This window comes from Phycodurus eques, chromosome 8 (assembly GCF_024500275.1).
Source record: "Phycodurus eques isolate BA_2022a chromosome 8, UOR_Pequ_1.1, whole genome shotgun sequence".
Taxonomy (NCBI): Eukaryota; Metazoa; Chordata; class Actinopteri; order Syngnathiformes; family Syngnathidae; genus Phycodurus; species Phycodurus eques.
The window spans coordinates 21,223,196-21,248,841 of NC_084532.1; the positions used below are offsets into that span (position 1 = coordinate 21,223,196).

The window sequence follows — 25,646 nt, forward strand, 5'->3', positions numbered from 1 at the left end:
ATCTCGAAAATTCAATATTCACTTTTTAGCATGAATAAATGATGCACCAAGTTGATGATTAAAGGCATTGCAACAATAAATATCGAATGTTTAAAACTCCACGTCGCTTGGAGTTATTAATATTTAACCTTTCACCCGCAGAACACGTGGCGTATCACAAAACAACAAGGATGAGTCCTCCTGTTATCCTCCCCAAAGTAAACGTTGCTCAAGAGTGGACCTTTTTGTTGTTTGTTTGTTTTTGTTTTGTATATCACCACAGACACAGCCGCTTAATGCAATCTTCAGAGCTGGAATTCGAGTCCGAGTGAGCAACCCGACCATATGACACGACGGCGTGACGTCACATCCCGAGAGCGCGCGCGTTCGACGATACGCCACGGGGGCGCGCACATGCGCACAGGCTGGCAGTGTGATCTGAACATTCACAGAGAGAGAGAGAGAGAGAGAGAGAGAGAGAGAGCGAGCGAGAGAGAGCGGGAGAGAGGTGAGAGAGAGAGAGGTGAGAGAAAGAGGAAAGCGAGCAGAGGTTGGCGGCGCCACAAGGAGAGAGAGGACCATGCTGGATTGACTGCAGACAAGCAACCACAATCAATGGCTCGGCTTTGAAATCGTTCACAATTTATCGGCAAGGAAAGAAGACGAGAGAGGAGTGAGACGAGAGAGCGCGCGCGCGTGTGTGGGTGTGTGCGTGCGTGCGTCCGAGCGGGGTGGAATTAAAGATCCCCCCCTCTTTATTTCCTCCCCCAAACATGGAGCTTACAATGGAGAGCATTGGCAACCTGCACGGCGTGGCTCACTCGCACCAAAGCGGGGAGCTCATGAACGCCCCCCACCACGCGCGGCAGCCGTCGGCGGCGTCGCACCGGAACTTGGTGTCGTCCCACGGCCGCTCGGCCATGGTGTCCAGCATGGCCTCCATCCTGGAGGGCGCGGGCGACTACCGCGCCGACCACGCGCTCTCCGGGCCCTTGCACCCGGCCATGAGCATGTCGTGCGACTCGGGGGGCATGAGCCTGAGCAGCACCTACACCACCCTGACGCCGCTGCAGCACCTGCCGCCCATTTCCACCGTGTCGGAGAAGTTCCACCACCCGCATCCGCACCCGCACCCGCACGCGCACCCGCACCCGCACCACCACCACCCGGCGCACCAGCGGTTGGCGGCGGGCAACGTCAGCGGCAGCTTCACGCTCATGCGGGACGACCGCAGCCTCGCCTCCATGAGCAACCTGTACGGCCACTACCCCAAGGACATGTCCGGTATGGGCCAGTCGCTTTCCCCGCTCTCCAACGGTTTGGGGCCTTTGCACAGCTCCCAGCAGTCCCTGGGCGCCTACGGCCCCGGAGCGCACCTCTCCAACGACAAGATGCTCTCCGCGGGGGGGTTCGATTCCCACGCCGCCATGCTCTCCCGGGGCGAGGAGCACCTGGCGCGGGGACTCGGCGGCCACAGCGCCGGCCTCATGACGTCCCTCAACGGCATCCACCACCACAGCCACCCGCACTCTCAGGCCAACGGCTCCATGCTGTCAGAGCGGGACCGGCAGACGGTGGTGGGGGGCGCGCAGGGCGGAGGCTCCGGCCAGGTGGAGGAGATCAACACCAAGGAGGTGGCTCAGCGAATCACGGCCGAGCTCAAGCGCTACAGCATCCCGCAGGCCATCTTCGCCCAGAGGATCTTGTGCCGCTCGCAGGGGACCCTGTCCGACCTGCTGCGGAACCCTAAACCGTGGAGTAAACTCAAGTCGGGTCGCGAGACCTTCAGGAGGATGTGGAAGTGGCTCCAGGAGCCCGAATTCCAGCGCATGTCGGCGCTCAGGCTTGCAGGTGAGTGACGAGCAAGGCGCAACACCGGCGGCTCCCCAACCGGATCAATTTCAAGTCAATGTGGCGAGACTGTCGATGGCAGCGCAAACAGACATTACGACGAGTTATTAGTCGACGCTATCGAGTAAAACTCGGTCGGGGAGTTCAATGGTGGCCCCGTGTTAGATTGATTCCGGAAACCGACTGTGCTGGGTGTCACAAGCAGGTGATTTCACGCACACAGCGCACCTATTTCATCCTGTAGATTTCCCACATGCACAATTCATATTAAATAGTAAACACTAAACAATATCCCGATGAAACCTTGTGACTAAATTAGACTGCGAACAAACTTGGTGCTGCACTTTGCACTCGTTCTTTTCCAGCCATCAAATAAATGCATCTTTGCAAACAAGGATGGCCTGGAAGAAAGAGATGAGGGTGGGCTGCGAGGGTGTGCATGACCTCCCGTGGATCAATACTTGAGGTCCGGGCGTCCCCTTTCATACCGAGTGGCGCTCTGATAAATGATCGATTTGGATCAAGGCAGACAAAAAAACAGATGCGCACATTCTCTCCAGAAAACAAGGAGCCGTTTTGCAGGAAATCGCGTCGAACCCTCCTCATGCGTTTTTTTTTGTTCACAAAACAACGTCTCTATCGTTCTCTCCGATGAAGAGGACTTCAATAAAACAATAAAAACACTCGAGCTCGGCTTAAAAGCTCTCATTGACTGACGCCTGTTTATTGTAAAAAGCCGGTTAGAGCTCAATCGCCCCCCCCCCCCAACCTTGTTTTTGCGCGTCGTATTTCAAGACAAAACTTCAATTAAGTCAGGCTATAGTGGCATATTTTATTTCCAGTCGATGTCTTATTGAAAAGCACTTAATTGGCATGTAAATTGTTCCTCGGCGCGTTTTTTTTTTTTCTTCCGGCCGAGGTTTCTGGTAAATAAAGATTTAAACGCCGTCCCGCAATTGTCTCTTTAAGTGTCACCGCAGTTAAAGCTAATTGGCCTGTGCGGGCTTTTATATCTGCAACACTCTTTTATCCGGATGAAAGCCGCCAATATCCGTCGAGGGCGTGAAGACAAGGTGCTACTTAGGTGTGTTTAAATCTTTTACTTTTAAAGAAAGAAAGAAAGGGGGGAAAAATAGCCTAAATATGGTTTGAATGTGATTTTATTTACCAAGATGCAACCTTTTGTCTACACACCAGGATTAATTTAGTGCATTGTGAGCAACCCAGAGCCAAAATGGCGCCCATAAGGAAACAAATGATAAATGGCCTGTATGCAAATGCACGGAAGAATTATTTTACTGATTGCATTTAAAATCACCATTATCCCGGGTGCACGCGTGGGCCGTGTGTGTGTGTGTGTGTGTGTGTGTGTGTGTGGCCCGCACACAGTGAGATAGAAAACGAGAGAGGGGAAGGGGGCTGCACTATAAACTGAAAGTGAGGCTCGCTGGGCCACATCAATCAATAACTTCAAATTACTATTCCAAATTCATCACAGTCGCACAAATCAATGCAAGCTGGCCTGCTTAGCTAATGCGAAAATGCCACTGTCTGTACATGCATGCACACACACACACACACACACACACACACACAAACACAGTGTGTACAGACTTGGCCCATTTTAGGGGGACTTTGCATGCCCTTCACGCCTAATGGGGCAAACACCCAGAGGCACCATTGTAGTCCTCATGTAGACCCCATTCCATTTAAAAAAAAATAAAAAAAATAAATAGGCCTATTTTTATGTTTAATACATAAATGAATAGCAGTTAGTGTAAACAAGACGCAGCTGGCGCGGAGGAGACGTTAACATACGGCATTAACGCCGAAAACAATTCTTCTTTTGCATCTGTGTTGAATTCCACACTCCATCTCAATGTATTTGGTGGGATCAATACAGGCCTGATCGATAAGGATAGCCAGTGCATCTATCAATTATCCCGCCTCAGCACTCTCTCCCACTGGTCTCTCCCCTGCAGGAGGATGAGGGGGTGGATTGTAGATGTGAGCGGGGGATGAGGAGTAGTAAAAAGCAGCTGCATTTAAAAAAAATAAATAAAAAAAAAGCAATTTCTCTGTCCGTGTTGTCACCATGCTTCATTTCTTTTATGTGTGGCTTGGTTCCAAATGTGCCTTTTAATAGACTGTGGGTCTCCTTTAACATATATTTCTGGAAAATATCACCAGAAGTGTCATATATATTAAAAAAGATGTTGGCAGCAAGAAGGATCGCTCCATTTGTTCTTTAAGGGTATTATACTGTATATCAGTGGAAGGGCAATTTTAAAAACAAATACAATTCACACGTAACCCACAAATGCTCATAATATTTCATCTGTTCAGTCATTGCATTATTTTTTTGAATACATACAGTATGTTTGGGTACGATAGAAACAGTTACCTTGTAGTCTTGTAAAAAAAAAAAAAAAAAAATAAGAAAAAAAAAAACAGGGCTCTATAGTCAACTTACTAAATGGCCCATGGCCTCCATTGATTCTTTAGGGACGTTATACATGGAGAACCTACGGCTGGTGGGCCACACAATTTTAAAAACAGATACAACCACACTTCACCCACAAAAGTTAGAATGTTTTCACTTCATTGCATCATTTCCCCCCCGTACATTTAGTGATTTAATAGTACGTTGGAGTCCCCAAATTAGCCAAAAACAGGCGTGCAGTTGGAGTTAACCGCCGAAACTTAGGGTAACGAACCAAATTGGGTCTCTGTGGATGTTATATTCGGTGGATATTAAAAGTCTACACACCCCTGTTCAAATGCCGTGTTTTTGTGATACAAAAAAAAACAAGACCAAGTTAAATAATTGTAAACCCTTTCCCCCCCCCGTTAATGTGACCTATAGCATGTACAATTCAACATATTTTTATTTTTAATATTTTCGAAAGACGAAGTAAAAATAAACAAACGTGGTTCCACAAATGTGCGCACACACTTATAAATGGGATACAGCTGTGTTAAGAATCAACCAATCACATTCAAACTCATGTTAAATGGGAGTCAGCAAAAACCTGAAACCATTTAAAGTGCCTCTGATTAACCCCAAAACAAAGTTTAGATGTTCTAGTAGGATTTCCTTTCCGGAAGGTTTTGTGCCAACACTGACTGCTATTTTGTTCATAATTCCTTCCACCTAGTCTAATACTGATGGTATGGTGGTCTTTGGGTGATGAGCATTGTTGTGTTTATACCTTTGAAATACCTTTTGGAATTATGGCTAAACGTCCAATCCTGCATTCATTCGACTGTAACAAAATATGCCAAACGTGGGCAAATGTGTCATGGTTTTATTGTAATTATTTAGCTTGGTCTCATTTCATCATATCACAAAATCCTGGCATTTGGATAGGGGTGTGTAGACTTTTTATAAGCACTGGGCCAAGGAGTCAAATGGAACCCGCCATGAAATTTTAACTAAAACCACATTTAACCCACACATTCTGATCATTTGTTCATATTTGTTTTCCATTCATGTAGTGTTGTCTATGAACTAAAATGGCCCCTGATAGAAAAAGGTTACAACCCGTTCTTTATATTCATTACATGTACAGTCGTATAATTTCCTGTTTCATTTCCCTGTCGCATTATTTTAATTCCTCTACTGCACATGCAAACATTCTTGGCAATAAACTGTCTGGGAAAAAAAGAACAGTTGGCTTATTTGCATGTGAATGGCCGAGGCACGTTCCAGGGTGGTTAGGTCAAGATCCGCTGGACAAAAAAAGACAAAAAAAAAAAAAAAAAAGGTTGTGAGGAGAGTCAGTGAGCTTTATTTAGGAGAAGAATGGGGGCCTCTTTATTCAATGGACCACACGCCGGCACACTTATGCACACACTCTGGCGATTAAAAGTTGGCAGGCAAAGTGTAGCGGCTAAGCGATCTATTAAAAGGTTCCAGTCGAGTAACTTGATTTCACGACCTATTAGAAAGCATGCAGGAGTTTGAATCGGTGATGCTGTCCGTAATGCTGAAGTAGTCCACAACCGCCCCCCACGCCCCCTCCTCTGTTTTGTCCTTCAGTTTGAGGACAGTTCAAGGTGATGAACTCTCCCCACCTCAACACATGGTTAATCACATTCTTGTAGGCCCCTAAACACAATTATTTCATCCAACAGCTCCCTGCCATGGATCAATAGCACAATCCACAATGGTGTCGATCACACCATGGATCCGAGTGGACCCAAACTGATCTGATCACAAAATGAACAATCAGCACTTCTTCATTTGGAGCCATTGCAAGGCAAGGGTTCCAATTGGATACGAGGTATTACTATATGATTGATGCAAAACACAACAAAAAAATCTGAATGTAAGCTCTCGAGATGATCGATCGCTCCCCTTTAATAATTGATGGCGGTGGTGGTGGGGAGGCATGGGAGTAAACAGCGCGGCTGCGGTTTGGGAGCCTGGTCCTTCGTTAAGCACTCTCGCAGCGAGCCGCCGTGTGATGTAAGTAGCGAGAGAGACGCCTCGTGTACAACCTTTAAAACCCTCTTGTGGGAGTGCTGGGGCGCTCGTTTTACCGCAGGTCAAACCCCGAGAGGCTCTTTCGCTCCGAGATGAAACGACATGTGACGACCTAACTGATGGAAGGCGCGGGTGGACGTGGATGCTGAATTGGGGGGAAATCTTTATTTTACAGACTGGTGGAACAATGCGAATTATGCAGGAAACAAGTACACCATTGTTCCTTTGGGGGTGCCGAGGCCAGCTACTGTGGGTGAAGGATTGGGTTCCTTTTCAGTACTCAAACTAAACAAAATGATACAAAAAAAAAAAAGAAAAATACAAGGGGCACTACTCAAAGAGCAATGAGCCTAATTTTCCTGTAGCTTTATTTGTTGCAAAAGAAAATCCATTTATGCATTGAAATCAAGCCCAAAAAGTGGGGATTTCATCTCCCTTTTTCTCAACACCGACTGTCCTTCGATGAACAGTGGCATGTATTGTATGGCAGCCTTGTAGAATTCAGTAGGCTGCACGTTTAACCATTTTTCCCCCACAGCTTCTTTAACTTGTTCATCAACAGAGAAGTGCTGACCCCTAACTCCTTCTTTTAAAGGTCCAAAAAGGTGATAATCTTATGGTATTAAGAGATGGGTTATGGTTGCCAAAGGGACTGATGACTTCACAAGCTCCTTTGCTTGTCACGAAGGTCAACTCAAAATAGGCTCTTGCTCTTCGCCTTTGATCCTGGACACCCACTTTTCTACTGTGCTGTAGTCTATTGCTTTCTGAAAACGGTTAGTGGTGGCTGCCTTTCCAAAGCAAGAAATTCAATCACAACTCTCTGCTCCTGAGGGACATCCAACAGTGATGTAATTTCCAAAATGGCTAACAAAAGAGGACAGGATTCAACAAAACGTTGTTTTTAAAATAAACCGTTTTATAAGTATTTAAACTACAAACTGTGAAAATTTCTCAAAAAAAAAAAAAAAAAAAGGAAAAAAAAAATCTGTTATTGGTAAGTTAAATTAAATTGGGCTCATTACCTTTTGATTGCCCCTCGTACATGAATGGAAAGCCCCTTTTCTGAGAAATTATTCACGTGCCGGGCGACCAATACAAAAGCGTAACAGCATTTTATTCCTCATTTCCTATTAAAAACGTATCCAGGAACCATTTTGGGCTCCAACATTGTTTGGAAAAGGCTTTCCGCATAAAGATTACCTTGGAGTCTCAAAATTAGCCTTTCAGTGTCAAAATCAGGTTTGACACTGAAAGGTAGGGAACCAAAACAGGTTTCTTAATGGCAACATTTTTTTGGGTCACTAATCATCTGGATAAAATGCTGTGAGCTATTTTATTGAAGTAGCAACAATTTGTTTTTTGCAATAAATGAATGTTTAATATGTCCTTAATCACACCATATGATTTATAATACAATGGTGTCATGAGATACGAGTTTAATTCATCCCATGACCACACTCGTAACTAAGAATACTCATGTCTCAAATCATCTTTCCTAATTGAAATGTATGGAAATTCCATTATTCTGTTCCAGCACCCCTCATTTTTTTAAAAAAAAGAAAAGAAAAATAGCACTCCAAAGTACTGTAGTTTATGGAAACACATAAAATGACATAATTAAATAGAATGTAACGAATGAAACAGTTTCTGCCACATTTTGTTTCACTTCAATGCACATTGTGGTGCTGCGCATTGGCCACCAAGAAGGCAGTATAATACAGACAGAGACACAAGAAGAAGAGTTTCACAACTTCGACAAGAGAAACAAGTATTGGACTGCAATTACAGTGTGAGTTCAGTCTTGTGTTATCTTCAGCTAGTGAACAGCAGGTTCCGACATTTTGTACAAATTTGGGTTTCTTCATAGCATGAGTTGCAATTGCCCAGGCTGAGTCAAATGAGCCCCTAAATCCTACAAGACGTGGGTGTCATCCCCAAGTCCAGCCTTGTTGACTCTTTCGGGCCACTGTACTTCATGTTCATGAGCTAAAAACACGTTGCCTAAGAAGCTCTATACCAACTTTATCCCACAAATTTTACATACAGACAATATGAATTTAGCCTAACTGGTCGAATTACCACTACAAACCAAATTCCGGGATTGTGGACATGTAAGAAAATAAATGAATGCCTCATTATAATGCAGGGAAACCATATGATTTCTCCCAGTCAAACGATGAGGAAAGGTGACATTAGTGAAAGTGATGAGACAATTGCACCCTCAATTCATCGGCATTAGCACCCTCGTAGTCCACGAGGGGAGTTTTAAACCATTCTGACCTGACTGGACCACCGTTACGTCAAGCTCATGCTGGTCAAAACCAGTACTAGTTGACATGTGAAATGAACTAAATCGTGTTTGTTTGCGACTATATGGTCACGATGTCGGACAGGGACTCTTAAATGAATAGCGGAGGAGTGCGTGTTTGTAACTTAAATTATGAGTTCTTTAAATGATGTCCAATACGACTATATTTATTCTACTTTGACAATTTACCCTGTCCCGCCCGGCGCTCTCCCCAGTGTAATTTAATATCATGAAAGACACTCCTATTATTAGGGACTGACATAATGATCAATTAATGGATTAAAAATTCTGTCGATTGTGTGGAATTGATTGTTGATTAATGGACCAATTGAAGCAAAATGGAGTGCACGACATGGCCGCAACAAACAACTCCATGCTTTTTTTTTTTTTATAAATTGTGGGAAATAATATACATATCTCGGAGATTCATGAAAAGTTCAAAACAAAAGGTTGAAAAGTTCTAACTATAAAATATATATGTTTTCTACGTAAATCGTGTGAAGGACAGGCATAATTACGATTAATCGATCATTGAGAATTCTGTCGATTGTGTCATTGATGCAAACAGCAAACGTACTCTTGATTCAGGTTTACTGGCTAAAGAGGCTTTAAGATGTTTATTGCACCCCGTCCCCCCGCCCCACTTTTTAGGGTGTTCCGCCGCCCGTGCGCACAAGCGCAACGCAGACTTGTGCACGCGTGGGCTTCCTCTGCGCGGATGTGCGCACGCTCCTGCTTCTGAGTGGCTCTTGCGGCCACACATTGTTAGATAGAAGGCCGATGTGGCCAGCCCTGAATATGTATCGATTTCCAATTCCCGACCTCCGCTTTCCATCCCTGAAGCTGTGCCACGCAACACCCCCCCCCCCCCCCCACACACACACACACACCACCACCAATATCACGCAGACACAATATCTGCATTAATTGCGGCGCCCGTTCATAACGCGCCAGTGTCAGGACGTGACACTAAACAAAATTACAACCTTCTTCTTTTTATTTTCTTTCCCCACAACCTCCCCTTCTTCTTCCAAAGTTCACAAGCATTTAACTTCTTCTTCGTTATGCATCCCACGCTCCTCTTATGGGGTCGTGCGTATTATTCAAAACTAACAGAAAGTCAAATTGGTGTGCAGCCGAGTCGCATGCACTCTTCTCCCACATGCTCACCCCAATTCACACCGGCGCCGCCGCCGCCGCGCATGCACGTGCAATTACAAATGCAACGGAGGCGGTCTGGACTCTGTACAGTCTCCCCATACCGTCTCTTTTATTTCACATGATCAATTCCTACGCCCCCACCGCTCTCCCCCCCCCCCTCGCCGGAGCGGATCGATAGGAGAGAATGACCTTTAAATCAAATTGCTGCAAGAGTCGACTGAATGCACGCGGATAGCATCAAAAGGGTTAATGCTTGCGCGTGCGCACTGATTTCCAGTCAAACATAACACAAAGCAGACGAGATAACCATAATTCAATCTGGTTATTCGTCCTTGTGGCGTATGTGTGTTGTGTGTAAAAAAAAAAAAAAAAAAAAGAAGAAAAAAAATCATGACTTTTGACCCAAGCCCACAATCAGCACCAGTCCAAAGAACATGCTTACGTGCAGGAAAGGTATAAGTGGGGGGTTGTGCAATTCAACTGCGCAATGGAGGTGCTGTTTATGCAAGTTTGCGAGAGCGCCGAATCCTTCGCCTGTGTGTAAACTAATGAGAATCGTGTAAAAATATGACATTTGTACGACTGAACTTCTAGTTATGCTGTTGCAAACGAAAGAAAAAAAAAACAGCGAGAAAGTAAAACGCTACACTGAGTTGTGTGTCACGTATAGGAAACTTCCAAAACGGGAATGTACATATTGATATAGAATTTATTTATGATTGTGGTTTTAATGTAGGTGAATGCCCGTAAATAATGCAACCAAAATATTAGAAACAGCTCACAGCAATGCAGTTAAACAGATCAAGCATTACTATTATTATCCATAAAGGATTTGTTTTCTTTCTTGTATCTGTTGCATTTTGGATGCTGTACCTTAAATTGTGGCGCGCGTGTGTGTGTGTGCGTGCGTGTGTGCGTGTGTTGTCTGCTTATCTGGCACACTGACAAGCCATCGGTTATTAAAGGGCCGATAATGGCTTGCTTAATAGAACAAGAGGATCCAATCCAATTGAGCAGTGCCAGCTTTCTAAAGGCAATTTAATCTGGTATTAACTGTGGAAATCTCCATAGAAGATTTAACGTGTGTGTGTGTGTGTGTGTGTGTGTGTGTGTGTTGTTATTCATTCACTCTAAAATGTCAAAACACCAGTTGGATGTAAACAGCATTCTAAAATGAAAATAAAAAATTCACAATAAAATGATCTAAATTAATAATTGATATTTCCCATGGATATATTAAAATATTTTTTTAGGGGAAGGTCATCTTATTTGAAATTAAATTGAAATTGTGAAATTCAATTTAGAATTTGGACTTGATTACGATGTAGATGCATTTGCAAGCTTTCTCTTCACAAATAATAATAATATATAAAAAAAAACCGTGCATGTCCACACACAAGCAACAAAAGGAGTAAAACGAGTGTGAAATCAATTGATAAATGAATCGATGTCTCCGCCAATACACTCGGAATTACATGTTATTAAAATATAACAAGCAACCAGTGTTTTTGTGTTTTTTTTCTGGTTAAGTTTATAATAATCGATTTATTTATTTGAGTCATTCGCTGCATGCATACGAACTCGTTTAGGAGACGGATCAAAATATATGAATCCCATAAAATCCCCTATTATTATTGTTGTAAATTAGAACATTTCTGCCTATATGTATTTTTTTTTAATGTATTATTTTTTTTAATTAGACGTATTCCGGTTTGTAAGACAACATCTTAAAGAGCAAATTTGTGTGCGTGTTTTCGCTGCATGATAGTTAAAACATAAAATTTAATCACGTGAATGCAATTGAGTCTTGGACTCCAATGTGTAGATTTTTAAGAGTTTTTTGTGTGTGTGTGTAGTACTATCCATTGTAATAATCTGAACATAATTGACTTTAAAACTAACATGGCACAATGCATACATCTAATTCTATTTGTCCAGCAATTAATTTAAAAGTTCATTATTTTATGGAAAAACTTTGAACCGCAGTTTCCATCATCAAGTCGACATTTTATCCTCATTTTGTTCATAATGAGAATGAACGTGCAGCGCGCACTATGCAAAGCGCGCTTCAACTACGCTGTTTACGACGCGCGGCCATATTTGAAGAAATGCAGAGGACGAAATCAATGTTTAATCTCACATAAAACGAGTTGCTGGAAACGAATGCAATTAAACCGGCGGTAATAATCATAATCATCACGCTTCTTAAAAATGAGTCTCCCTCAAAACGCTCCAGGGCATTTAATTATTAGAGTGCCGATTGCACCGCTCATTAGTGCATGCACCACAGGGCTGCTAATACAGTAGAAAGAACATATTGGCACTGATAGGAAAATGCCCCCCCCCCCCCCCCCCACATACACCTGAGACCTTATTTCTAACATTGTGGCGACCGCATTGGGAGTGTTGGACGAGTAATGCCTCGCAGGAGAGCCAAGCAACAAATTGTGTCCCGTTATCAGTGCATTAACGCCAATTCTCACTCATTACACGCCGCCGCTATTGAGCTGTGCAGATTTTTCTTGGCCCGGCTTTTTGGCCTGCAGCCTGTCTGACACACGGACACGCACGCGCGCGCACACACGTATATACGCACGCCCACACGCTACTTGGACAAACAAAGTGGATCCATGCACTGAGGTGATAACGCAAAAACTTGCAGCATGCATTTCAAATGAAATCAAAGTAAGAGTAATGCATGGGGATTTTAAATGGAATATTTTCTCCAGGTATTAACGCAGCAAAAACGATACAGCGGACCCCCGTATATCGTGAAAATCCGACAATAATTGATATTACAATTGCCATGAGAAAAGAAATCTGAAAAAAAAAAACGTGAAAAAGCAGGGTGATCTGGTTGAAAAAAAAAAACTCAATATAAGCGAGGCATTAGGTAACAAAATGTATGAATAAGCAGCGGTTCCGCCCGAACCAGGGATAGATTCCTCCCAAAATCCGTAAAATGTCAATCCGCAAATGTTGAGATACGAGTTTAATTCGTTCCGCGAACGTGCTTGTATCGCCAATCATCTCGCTCTGAAATGAATGGAAATGCAATTAATCCCTCCAAGCCCTGCACACCGAACAATAAAATTCGATTCTTAATGGGCTTTTTTTTCATATAAGAAAAATTCCACTCAACAGTATTGTATAAAACACACAGTAATAACATTTACTCCCCACATAACCTGCAAACGGAAAATGCAAAGCCAAAGCCTAACCCAAAAAAACGCTCATTAGCGGTTCACTTGCCGCTTATTCTAGATTTGTTTGGAGTTTAAATTCAATTAAAAAAAAAATCAACACAATTATAATAGCGTCATTATCTGCAGATGTTCGCTATTCGCGGTCCGGCCCGTCCCTACCCACCGCGAATAGCATCAGTCCCATGTGTAGATCAAGGGTGTCAAACACTTTTTTGTGGTCTCGGGCCGCATTGTGGTTATGATTGCCCTCAGATGGCCGTTAGAACAGTGGAACCATAAAAATGTTTAATCATCACCAAAACATATTATTACCATTACACAACAAATTGAGGGATAACTAGTTTTGAAATCAGAAGACAAGGATAATAGTTTGTTCAATTATTGTTTAAGTTACTGTAGAAGAAGGGTTTGGTAACAGACAAATGTAGTATGTCAACATTATTGTTTATTATTATGACAATTCGGAATTTGAGGACAGATTTTAGCAAAAATCACGGAAGTTGACGAGCATGATTTGCTTTCGCGGGCCAGATAAAAGGATGTGGCGGGCCGCATCTGGCCCCCGGGCCGTGAGTTTGACACCAATGGTGTAGATTATGCCCTCGAGTCTCAAAAGTGTTGTAATGGGAACCGTTAGTGGTATGGGGGCTCCCTCTAGCGGTACACTAAAGAATCACCGCCAAAGCACAGTTAAGTACGTCATTTTTAAGTTAACTCAACCGTAAACTACTTCACGTGTGCGCACAATGCCTTTTGAAAAGTAGTTGACGTTTATTCTGTATATTGTAAGATGTTGGTATATTGCCCGAGTAAGTGTTCGGAAAAAATTAAATAAAAATTTGATGGATGAGTGAACTAGTCAACTCGATAAAAATTAGGGAGTATAGTAGAATGCCTGCATTCCTCATCATTCCCTACTCCCTAACCACAATATATTGATTTTTAGTGGACATTTTAGTAAACTATAGAATACAAATCCTTACACGTTAATGTATTGTTTTAAGATGTGTGTATTTTGCCAAATTAATACAAACAAAGCACTTAATGTCCATTCTGGTTGCTCTATTCATCTATTTATTACTGTATTTATAAAAACCTTTTTGCACCACAGCTCACAAATTTGTCTCGTATTGGCGCAATGCATCATGGGAATGTTGCTTTTTCTGAGTGACCATCGGTTTCTCACTCCTTTTTTTGTGGGAAAAATTGAGGGCACACATTCGAAAGCACTACAAAATGACAAACTCACTATTTAGGGCTATATATAGGTAACGAGGTTTACTGCAAATATTTTGTCCCAGATGTCGATGTACGCATGTCCTCTATGGCTTGTTGGCAGCTTTGTTTCCGTTTGGAATTTGAGTAAGCGCTATCCCAACGATTTTCAATGGTATGCAAAAATAAATCACTTCCCAAATTCAACTCAGTTGTATTTCGCTTCTAAATGCAATACATTTGTGTTTACTCTTTCAAAAGCGTTTGTCTTTTTATTTAACTTTTATGTGCAATACATTTTAATTGAATCATTATTGAAGTGGTTTTCCCTATATTTAAGTGCAGTTTTAATGTTCAATGTCTTGTTGTTTTTTTAAGAACATTAGGCCTTCTATATTCATGATGGTGCCACTTGGAGATCTTGTTCTAGGTGGTAGTTGGTGTAAAAAGTTTGACAATCTAAATATTTTTTTCCAAGATTACACCGATGCACACATGCACAGTATGGTTTGTTGGCAGATTAAATTCCATGAGATTTTTAATTCCCCCCTCCTCACCATTTGCTGCCCTCTCTTCCCTACAATAAATCTCCACCCACTCCTCCTCCGGGCCATAATTAATTGGACGTAATGAATTTCACACACGAATTATTCACGAATCCATCGATCGATTATTGAACAGCCATGTGCCTTTCTCTTAACCTCGCTCGGTTTGTCGCTGGGAAGAGGAATATTAATGCCGTCGTTGCTGTGAGTGGGGGATAATAGAGCTAAATTATAACTAAGATTACCAGGAGTATCGTTTGAAGGATATTCCTGCTTGACGCTTATTTCCCCACCCATGTCGTGTTACAATGCAACCCTATGGGGGGCAGAAGGCAGTGCAAACTGTAGGCCGGTCCCGAGCCCGGATAAATGCAGAGGGTTGCGTCAGGAAGGGCATCCGTCTTAAAACTTTGCCAAACAAATATGAGCGTTCATCCAAAGAATTCCATACCAGATCGGTCGTGGGCCGGGTTAACAACGTCCGCCACCGGCGCCGTCGACCCGCAGGGCGCCGGTGGGAATTCAGCTACTGTGAGTCGAAGTCGAAGAAGAAGAAGGGTCGGAGTTGAAAATATTTTACCATGGTGTAGATGGGAAGAGAAATGGAGTCGGGGTTATTTTAAAAGAAGAGTTGCCTAAGAATATCTTGGAGGTGAAAAGAGTATCAGATCGAGTGATGAGGCTGAAACTTGGAATTGAGGGTGTTTTGTATAATGTGACTAGTGGCTATGCCCCACAAGTAGGATGTGACCTAGAGAAATTCTGGAAGGAGCTAGACGAAGTAGTTCTGAGCATCCCAGACAGAGAGTCGTGATTGGTGCAGATTGTAATGGACATGTTGGTGAAGGAAATAGGGGTGATGAAGAAGTGATGGGTAAGTACGGCATCCAGGAAAGGAACTTGGAGGGACAAAAAGGATGCAAATGGCTGTAGTGAACACATTTTTCCAGAAGAGGCAGGGACATAGGGTGACCTACAAGAGTGGAGGTAGAAGCACGCAGGTGGATTACATTTTATGCAGACGATGTAATCTGAAGGAGGTCACCGACTGTAAGGTGGTGGGAGGGGAGAGTGTGGCTAGACAGCATAGGATGGTGGTGTGTAAGATGACTTTGCTGGTAGGGAGGAAGATTAGGAAGACAAAGGCAGAGCAGAGAACCATGTGGTGGGAGCTGAGACAGGACGAGGGTTGTGTAGGTTTTCGGGAAGAGGTGAGACAGGCTCTCTGTAGACAGGAGGAGCTTCCAGAAGACTGGACCACTGCAGCCAAGGTGATCAGAGAGGCAGGCAGGAGAGTACTTGGTGTATCTTCTGGCAGGAAAAGAGAGGAGGAGACTTGGTGGTGGAACCTCACAGTACAGGAAATCATACAAGGAAAAAGGTTAGCTAAGAAGAAGTGGGACACTGAGAGGACCGAGGAGAGGCGAAAGGAATACATTGAGATGCGACACAGGGCAAAGGTAGAGGTGGCAAAGGCAAAACAAGAGGCATATGATGACATGTATGCCAGGTTGGACACTAAAGAGGGAGAAAATGATCTATACAGGTTGGCCAGACAGAGGGATAGACATGGGAAGGATGTGCAGCAGGTTAGGGTGATTAAGGATAGAGATGGAAATATGTTGACTGGTGCCAGCAGTGTGCTAGATAGATGGAAAGAATACTTCGAGGAGTTGATGAATGAGGAAAATGAGAGAGAAGGGAGAGTAGAAAAGGCAAGTGTAGTGGACCAGGAAGTGGCAATGATTGGTAAGAGGGAAGTTAGAAAGGATTAAAGAGGATGAAAAATGGAAAGGCAGTTGGTCCTGATGACATTCCTGTGGAGGTATGGAAGCATCTAGGAGAGGTGGCTGTGGAGTTTTTGACCAGCTTGTTCAATAGAATTCTCTAGCACATGAGAAGATGCCGGAGGAATGGAGAAAAAATGTGCTGGTTCCCATTTTTAAGAACAAAGGTGATGTGCAGAGCTGTGGGAACTATAGAGGAATAAAGTTGATGGGCCACACAATGAAGTTATGGGAAAGAGTAGTGGAGGCTAGACTCAGGACAGAAGTGAGTATTTGCGAGCAACAGTATAGTTTCATGCCTAGAAAGAGTACCACAGATGCATTATTTGCCTTGAGAATGTTGATGGAAAAGTACAGAGAAGGTCAGAAGGAGCTACAATGTCTCTTTGTAGATCTAGAGAAAGCTTATGACAGAGTACCCAGATAGGAACTGTGGTACTGCATGCGGAAGTCTGGAGTGGCAGAGAAGTATGTTAGAATAATACAGGACACGTACGAGGGCAGCAGAACAGCGGTGAGGTGTGCTGTAGGTGTAACAGACGAATTTAAGGTGGAGGTGGGACTGCATCAGGGATCAGCCCTGAGCCCCTTCCTGTTTGCAGTGGTGATGGATGAGGTTAGACTGGAATCCCCGTGGACCATGATGTTTGCAGATGTCATTGGGATCTGCAGTGAAAGCAGGGAGCAGGTGGAGGAACAGTTAGAAAGAGGGAGGCATGCACTGGAAAGAAGAGGAATGAAGATTAGCCGAAGTAAGACGGAATATATGTGCATGAATGAGAGGAGGGTGGGGGAAGAGTGAGGCTACAGGGAGAAAAGATAGCAAGGGTGGAGGACTTGAAATACTTGGGGTCAACCGTCCAGAGCAATGGTGAGTGTGGTCAGGAAGTGAAGAAACGGGTCCAAGCAGGTTGGAACGGGTGGAGGAAGGTGTCAGGTGTGTTACGTGACAGAAGAGTCTCTGCTCGGATGAAGGGCAACGTTTATAAAACAGTGGTGAGGCCAGCCATGATGTACGGATTAGAGACAGTGGCACTGAAGAGACAACAGGAAGCAGAGCTGGAGGTGGCGGAAATGAAGACGTTGAGGTTCGCTCTCGGAGTGACCGGGTTGGATAAAATTAGAAATGAGCTCATCAGAGGGACAGCCAAGGTTCGATGTTTTGGAGACAAAGTTAGAGAGAGCAGACTTCGATGGTTTGGACACGTCCAGAGGAGAAATAGTGAGTATATTGGTAGAAGGATGATGATGATGACGGAGATGCCAGGCAAGAGAGCTCGAGGAAGACCAAAGAGAAGGTTGATGGATGTCGTGAGGGAAGACATGAGGGCAGTTGGTGTTCGAGAGGAGGATGCAGGCGATAGGCTTACATGGAAAAGGATGACGCGCTGTGGCGACCCCTAAAGGGACACGCCGAAAGGAAAAGAAGAAGAGTATGTCGTGTTATAAAATAAATGTATTCTGCAAAAACATGTCACCCGAGGGATAAGCCCCCGTCTCTGACAAGTCCCCCCGGGGCCGAGGGAGCAGGGGGGAGCATTGCAACGCTGCAAATGCGCGCTCTTGTCCCGGCTGCTTCTTTGTGCACGTCGGCCCCCTCCGCTCGGTGGTGCCCACTGGAGCTCTAAAAGCCGCAATGATCGATTTCCCCCTCCCGCTTTTCTACGCCGAGCTTGGTTCAGTAATCAGGGCCCCCTTCCTCACCGGATCGATCGATATTGATTCGTAAATCCAGCCCCTGTAGCAAAGGCAGCGCATCGTGGCGCCCCCCTGTTGCAAAAGCGGGGCCGTGGCGAGAGCGACACCGGGTGGCTGCAAGGGCGAACGGCAAGCCGTTGAGGACGACGCACCGACGTGGATACGTTTTAGGAAGTGCTGCTGTACGCACAACGTGTAATATATACGCACTTCGCCAATAAACATGCATATAATGCAAAAAAAAAAACCCCAAAAAAACACATACACAAATATAATTCTTATTGAAAAATATAAAAAATACAACAATACATTAACATCAGGGATTGAGAGTTTACAAATGTTACTATATATAATGTATAAAAACATCACTAAATGTCAAGTTATTCAACGTTACAATTTAGAAAAATACATTGTAATTCATGTCAAGGATTGAGATTTTAAATACAGATTTTATCGTATATAAAAACATTACTAAATGTATTCTTTATTACATTTACATAAATGTAATTAATATGTATAAATGATTAATTTTCTACATAAGAAATAATGAATACATTATATTTATATAGAGGGTATCTATTTATTAATAATTGTACTGTATATTTAAAATGATTTCTTTTTATGTATACATCTTGTATACACTACCATTCAAGTGTTTGCAGTCAGTCTTTTTTTTGGTTTGTGTTTTTTGTTTTGTTTTAAGAAAAGCACAAGTGTATATTCATATCGCTACTGTATACAGTACCGTTCAAACGTTTGGGATCACTGAGCAATGTCCATTTTTTGGAAGTAAATCATACATTTCTTTCCCCAAAGAAGATAACATTTAGTTATTCAGAAATGCAGTGTAGATTTAGATGCAGTGTTATTTTAAGAAATCGAACGTAATATATGTTTGATGTATTCCTCAAGTACATCTAAATCCTAGCCAATTAGAATGTTGCATTTTATCATCATTTGATCAAAAGTACATGTCTCGTTAGATGTAAATGTTTTTTTTCCCCCTCTCTCTCTCTCTCTATGGGCCTGTTTCGGCTTTAAGTCTACCAAGGCCCATAGATCCTTAACTCATAAAAAAAAAATATAAATGCAATGATCAAACAAATGTATCATACACAGTATGAGCAAGTGCGGGTTCCATTCTTTTTATAACAGTTTATGTGAGTTTGTATTTGTCTTTAGAATTGTACGGTGGGCAGGATCAAATGTAAAGCCCACGAGCCATATGTTACCCAGCCCTGATTTGGATTTTGGCAAAAACTAAATTGTTTGGTGTTCTTTTAATAGATTCTGAAATACTATTTGACCGGATTGCGCCAATGTGTTCTTGTATGCAAATATTGCACGTATTAGATTTGACGCACTGTATGTGTGCGCGTGTTTGCACGTATACGTATGAGGTTGGTTGGACAAACTGGAAGGTGGTCTTCAGGTCAACTGGAAACAGCGTCATCTAAATAGAGAGAAGTTGACAACTGTGCGAATAAATATTGAAAAGGATGTAAATCTACTTATATCTTGATAATATTGGCATTGGATTAATGTTATTGAGAGCAGGCGGGGAGCAAAAACGCCCCAAATTACTATCATACACGTTCTCGCAATTCACACAGCTAGAGAATATATTTTTTAGAATTAGACATTTTGACCGTTTAAAAGTGCGTCTATTTGCCTTTTTTCATGTTCACTGAAATGGAGGTTTGGTTCTGTGTGGGCGTCATTGAGAGTGTAGCGGTCCAACTCACCTGAATGAGTTTCCACTCAGTTACTGTGTGAATGTTAGTGTCTTGTTTACAAATTTGGTGAAGCAGCATGTGGCTCTTTAGCCAAGGTTCTCTTTGAACCGTGAACAATTGTGTGTTTATGATCATCAAGCATCTCTGTGTTTCGTAGAAGTGGGACCGTGTTAGTCAGAAGACATTGTATACTGCATTCCATGGATTAGCTCTCTACAATTTCTGTTTCTTGCAAGACATACACTCAAAAAGAAGCTGAACAGTATTAACAGTTTACTGTATTATAACATAAAAAAATAATTATACATGACACACATACTTGTGATTATTTTTTGTATCTTTTTAAGAATTCTACCCATAAAATGTTTCACAAGTTTGAATAAAAAAGGCAGTTTCTTTTCCCCCTTCAGTTATATAGACACCGTGATGTATCATAGGTGTTTATTTTTCTTCCAGGATATTGCGCAATCACTGTATCATGATAGCATCACTTTCGTGACTTTCCCGATGATGGATTCGCACCTCTCGTCCAAAGTTGTTGATAGAAGACTTAAAAATGAACTCACCAATCCATCCATCGTAATGAGGAGCCTTGTCGTTACTTCCAAAGTTGTTTGAAGTGCTGCAGGAATGCAATAATGATGTTGCAGTGAGGATTTCTCATTATGGACAATGGTTGTTTCGATGTACAGTAATATTCAACACAAATGGGGCAGTTTAGAGGTTTTAAAAAAACAAAAATAAAATAAAAAAGTTAGTGGTTCTGGGCCAAAATTCATGACTCACTTGATTGTACATAGATTTAGTCACAAAAAAAATAATAAAGAGTGTAAGACCATATCAAGTAATAAAGTCAAACAAAAATCAATAAGCACACAGATGAACACATTTAATTATTGCACCCATTACACTGCAAACTTCAGTAATGCCTGTATGGGCAAACATACATTGAACAGGTTTCTGCAAGTTGAGCAAAGCCTATTACCTAATAGAATTCTGGGAGGGGGGAACTGGGGGGGGGGGGGGGGGGGGGATTTTAAAAGCTATAAAATAATGAAAAAAAAGCATATTCAGAAATATGACTAAACGGGGAGTCATGATTCTGACCCAACTTGAATAGACTGTACATGTTTTCAGGTTCTAACAATTATGGGCCAATGAAACCCAAGTTGAACTGTTTGGCTGTAATTCCAAAATGTATGTTTGCTGCAAAACATATTATTCATGGCCAAAACAACACCATACCTACAGTTAAGCATGCTGATGACACTTTCGGTCTGTTTTTATTCAGCTGCAACTGGGGCCTTCGTCAAGGTGGAGGGAATTACGAACATTTTGAAAGAGCAGTCACTTTTAGCACAAAACCTTCAGGCTTCTGTTAGAACGATTAAAGTGTCAGGAAAAGCCTACTAAATCAACTGAACTTAATTTGGGGTTAATCACAGGCACTGTAGATGGTGACAGGTGGATGACCCCGCCCCCCCCCCATCTAAAATGAGTTTGAATGTGATTGGATAATTTTGAACTCAGCCACATCCCAATTATAAGATGGTGTGCACACTTATGCAACCACTTATATTGTTACATCCCCGCTTGAAAAAAAAAAATATATAAAAACGACTCGTACAAGTTATACGTTACATTAATGGTGGAAAAAGTTAAAAATGATTTATCTTAGTTCCACTTTTTATATGACAAAACCTGGCATTTGAACAGGGGTGTGTAGACTTTTTATAGCCACTGTAGCTCAATGAGTAGGTAAGAATATTACAAAGAGCTCTCAGTGGAAGATAGGATACTCCTTTGTTGATCCCAGAGGGGAAATTCAAGTGTTACAGTAGTACAGGGTAAGGCAGCACACAGCAGATTGTTCAAAAACACAGCAAAACATATACAATGTTTTTTTTTTTTTTGGTTTGTTTTTAATGTGAGATGCAGTGCAATCATACACCACCACAAAGTACTAAAGTGTTCACTGAAGGTTCAGGGGGTACCTAATGAAGTGGCCTGTGAGTGTGTGTACAGTGTACATAAATACATAGCTGCGGTGTCGATGTGAAACGTGAATATGATGGATGGGACTATGTGCAGGTTAGACGTTTGTAGTAAACAGATTGGACTGCAATGGCTGATCAATGGGCTCTGTTCCACTGTAATTAGACACACAGCGCCCCTGCTTGACTCCAGCCACTTCAGCACAATCACAACCCCCCCGTAACACACACACACACACACACACACACACACACACACACTTCTGCCTCTGTACAAGTTGAACAAATTTCGTCTTTACATGCACCCGGATGCAGCGCGAGGTTGATCGAAGGCGATGTTCACGCAGACAATGGCGGCAGCAGCAGGTGGAGACCACACGTGGATGACATCTTTTTTTTTTTTTCCTTTTCTTTCTTTCCTTCACTCCAATTTTCCTTTTCCGTTTTAAACTGGGACAGCGGGGAAGCCGAGCTCAGAAGCTTCGATCCCTCGGTCGGTGGGGGACCGATGGTGGCTGCGCAGGCGGTGGCGCCTTAACATTCCCGCTCACCACTTGTACACCTGTCTGCCCCTTCCTACCCACAATGCACCACTCTATTAACTATTAATCCCTGCCTTCTCTGCTTTCGGCCCTGGCTCCTGAGTGTCAAATGTGTGTTTTGAAATGTGCTCCGTGTATGGGAAGAGGAGCCAGACTCAAGTGTTTGTGTTTAGGGGGTGGGGTGGTAGGTTGGGTTATAAATATGCTCTTAGAGCTCAGTAGAATGGGCTCCAGTGGGCTGCGTTTGAAGTAGCAGACTGTAGACCTGCTTGGGGTGGGTAGCGGGGGATAGTCTGACCTCAGTCCCAGCAGAGAGCCCGACCCCCCCCGCCCCCTCTTCCCCAGTTCCTACAGCAAAGTCGGTCAATATCTTGCTTTTCTCCTCTATTGGCCAGCCCCTCTTCATCCTTCTTTCCCTCCTGCCTCCCTTCTCTACTTGGCTGGAAAACACAAAACCTCCTCCATCCACTTTCTCCACAATCTTTTCTTAGCCCTTATTTTGAAGCACAAAATGCTTATATTTGTGCAACGCTCGCTCGGGTCCCCTGTTGTGACTCAAACTGCATTAATATTGAATCAAACAGTAGCAGCGGGAGCACCCCCCCTACAACCCCTATCCGCTCTCTTCCACCCCCTCCCCCCCCCCCCCCCTCTCACCGCAGGCTGGCTCCCTGTCTACACTCGGCAGGATGGAAGGAATATTCCCACTGGGCAGGGCACATGGATTTGCTTTAAATCAACTTTTATACAACGATAAGAGTGGAGCTGGAGAAGCTCTTCTCCACAGTGTATGGACTACTTTACGAGCGGCGTTACTTTAAGACCAATTGCTAACAAGGAGTAGAAGTTTGGGATGCAATTTTATTCCACTAAGTGTTTTAGCGGTTTGGTTCAGTACAAATTTTGGGGGCTAAATACAGTCAGACGTTTACATACACTCAGAGGAATGAACGTTGTATTAATTTGTGGTTTTAATGGTTTATTGGAACTGGAATTTTTCCAGGGCGGATTGATTGTAACCTACTTTAATGATTTTTTTTTTTTTTTTTTTTTTTAAGAATTGGGTGCACACTTTGGAATTTATATTATTTTCTCTCTAAAATTCACAGGGTCAAAATTAGAAAAACAGGCTCAAAATAATATATGACATATGCCCCCACTAATATTTGGTTAAATGCCCCTTATCATGTTTCATTTAGTTTAGTTTTTTTTTTTTTTTTTTTTGCCATGGACATAGATTTTAAGCATTGTCCTGAAATGTTTAATAGAGCAAAGCCATTCCAGAAGGTGTTTTATCCATTCCAAAATAAGTTTTTATGTGTTTCGGACAACTTTCCTGTTGGAACACTCAATTGTGCCCACATTTCAGCCATTGGTGTCAGCGGTTGAGTTGAGCAACATCCAGGCAGAATTCCTATATGCAGCAGTATGCTTCTCAATACAACACTGGCATGGAAACAAGACCATTTGGAAACAAATTGTCAATTTACTTTTTAAAAAAAAAAAAAAAAAAAAAAAAAAAAAAAACCTTTCCCACCACTAGTAAATATAATATATTCCCGCCAATTTATTATTTATTTTTTCTGGAAAAAAATGCCATTTGTTTTCACGAAAAAAACAAAACAACAGTTTCTGGAATTTGTTTTTTACTTTTTCTGAAAAAAAAAAAAAAACAACAACTTTGGACAAAGGGCCAAACAAGAGGTGAATTTTAACAAGCAAAGCTTGTCATCTTGTAGTAAACCTCCATATGCCGAGAAGACCTCCAAATGCAGAAAGTCCTACATTGTTGTCCGATTTTAATCCTTTCACACTGCTGTCCGGGCAAAATGATGCATTGGAAGTGTAACAGGAGTTTGCCTGCCTTTCAGTTGTCACGCAAAGGGGTTCTACATAGAACCAACCATTATCCGGTGATTCTATATAGCACCAAATGAGAATGATTCTTGGATAGAAATCTAAATATAAACCAATTACTCAATTTAAAGCTCTGATTTGACTGGACTGTCTGAGGTAAATCTGTGTGCAGTCACTTTAATCGTGTGCAGCAATTCTAGCTAACAAGGATAGATCAAGATTTAAATACATGAAGTGGTGCTCAATCCTTGGAAAACTGTGTCCTTTGTACCAGGTACTTTTGAGTTAGTTTGAGAACCCCTGCCTTACACACAGGAAAGCAAGCCAGAGAGAAAACCATATTACATAACCAGTGTGAAAGGTACTTATGTTTCACTATACAGCGGGGTGACTTGTTCCGACCTTTGCGGCAACCCACTTTTGCATACTTACCTTGCTTTGTGTTCTTTCCCCTCTCTGCCTCCCACTTTCATCCCCATCCCTCCCACTGCTGCCATCCACGCCAAGCCTGCAAGCGCAAAGAACAGGAGCAACACAAGGACCGCAACACCGCGCCCAAGAAGCAGCGCCTGGTCTTCACCGACCTGCAGCGGCGCACGCTCATCGCCATCTTCAAGGAGAACAAGCGGCCATCCAAGGAAATGCAGATCACCATCTCCCAGCAGCTCGGCCTGGAGCTCAGCACCGTCAGCAACTTCTTCATGAATGCGCGGCGCCGCTGCGTGGACCGCTGGCACGACGACCACGGCGCCAGCCCCGGGCAGCCGGGCACCTCCGCCACCACCTTCTCCAAGGCCTGAGAGGAGGAGGAGGAAGAGGAGGAGGAAGAGGGCAATCCAGACCTGGGCGAGCAGGCGTAGGCCTCGGTCTATGACAACCCTTCCTGGCCTGGACCTTCCGATTACGTCCTCTGCCCAAAAAAAAATCCTTTGTGCCATGCAATCATCTTTTTGTCGCTCAAAAATGTCAAGCTCTAAATGGGGAAAAAGGTAAAGTCAGGTGCACTCTGTATTACTCACACAAGGACAATCATTGATTCCGAGTCTTTTTTTTTTTTTTTTATGAAAGAAAACCATCCTTAGGGCATCTAAGTAAAGAGATACCAAAGATTTTTTTCTGTTGTTGTTGGACTGTATTGGGCACAAACGACGTAGCCACTCATGCTACCCCCCCCCCCCCCTACCCCCCCTTCCTGATTCAACCCACGTCACCCCTCTACGGAAGAACGGCAATAAATCTGACACCACAGCACATAGCCTTACTGTTCGTCATAGC

The 25,646-nt window shown here is 43.0% G+C and overlaps 1 protein-coding gene across 1 annotated transcript; it reads left to right on the forward strand.

Annotated features, from left to right (window-relative positions):
* Nucleotides 1-752: 752 nt before the first annotated feature.
* Nucleotides 753-25,171, forward strand: onecut3a (one cut homeobox 3a). The gene is made up of 2 exons (XM_061683969.1): nucleotides 753-1,830; nucleotides 24,879-25,171. The coding sequence occupies exons 1-2, from the start codon at nucleotides 753-755 to the stop codon at nucleotides 25,169-25,171; spliced, it is 1,371 nt and encodes a 456-aa protein (XP_061539953.1).
* The last annotated feature ends 475 nt before the right edge of the window (nucleotides 25,172-25,646 follow it).

What these genes read in the sequence shown, in the direction of transcription:
- onecut3a (XM_061683969.1), top strand. Translation starts at nt 753, where the DNA reads ATGGAGCTTACAATGGAGAGCATTGGCAACCTGCACGGCGTGGCTCAC. An exon ending in GTCGGCGCTCAGGCTTGCAG is followed by an intron (nt 1,831 to 24,878) that starts GTGAGTGACGAG and finishes ATCCACGCCAAG; the next exon opens with CCTGCAAGCGCAAAGAACAG.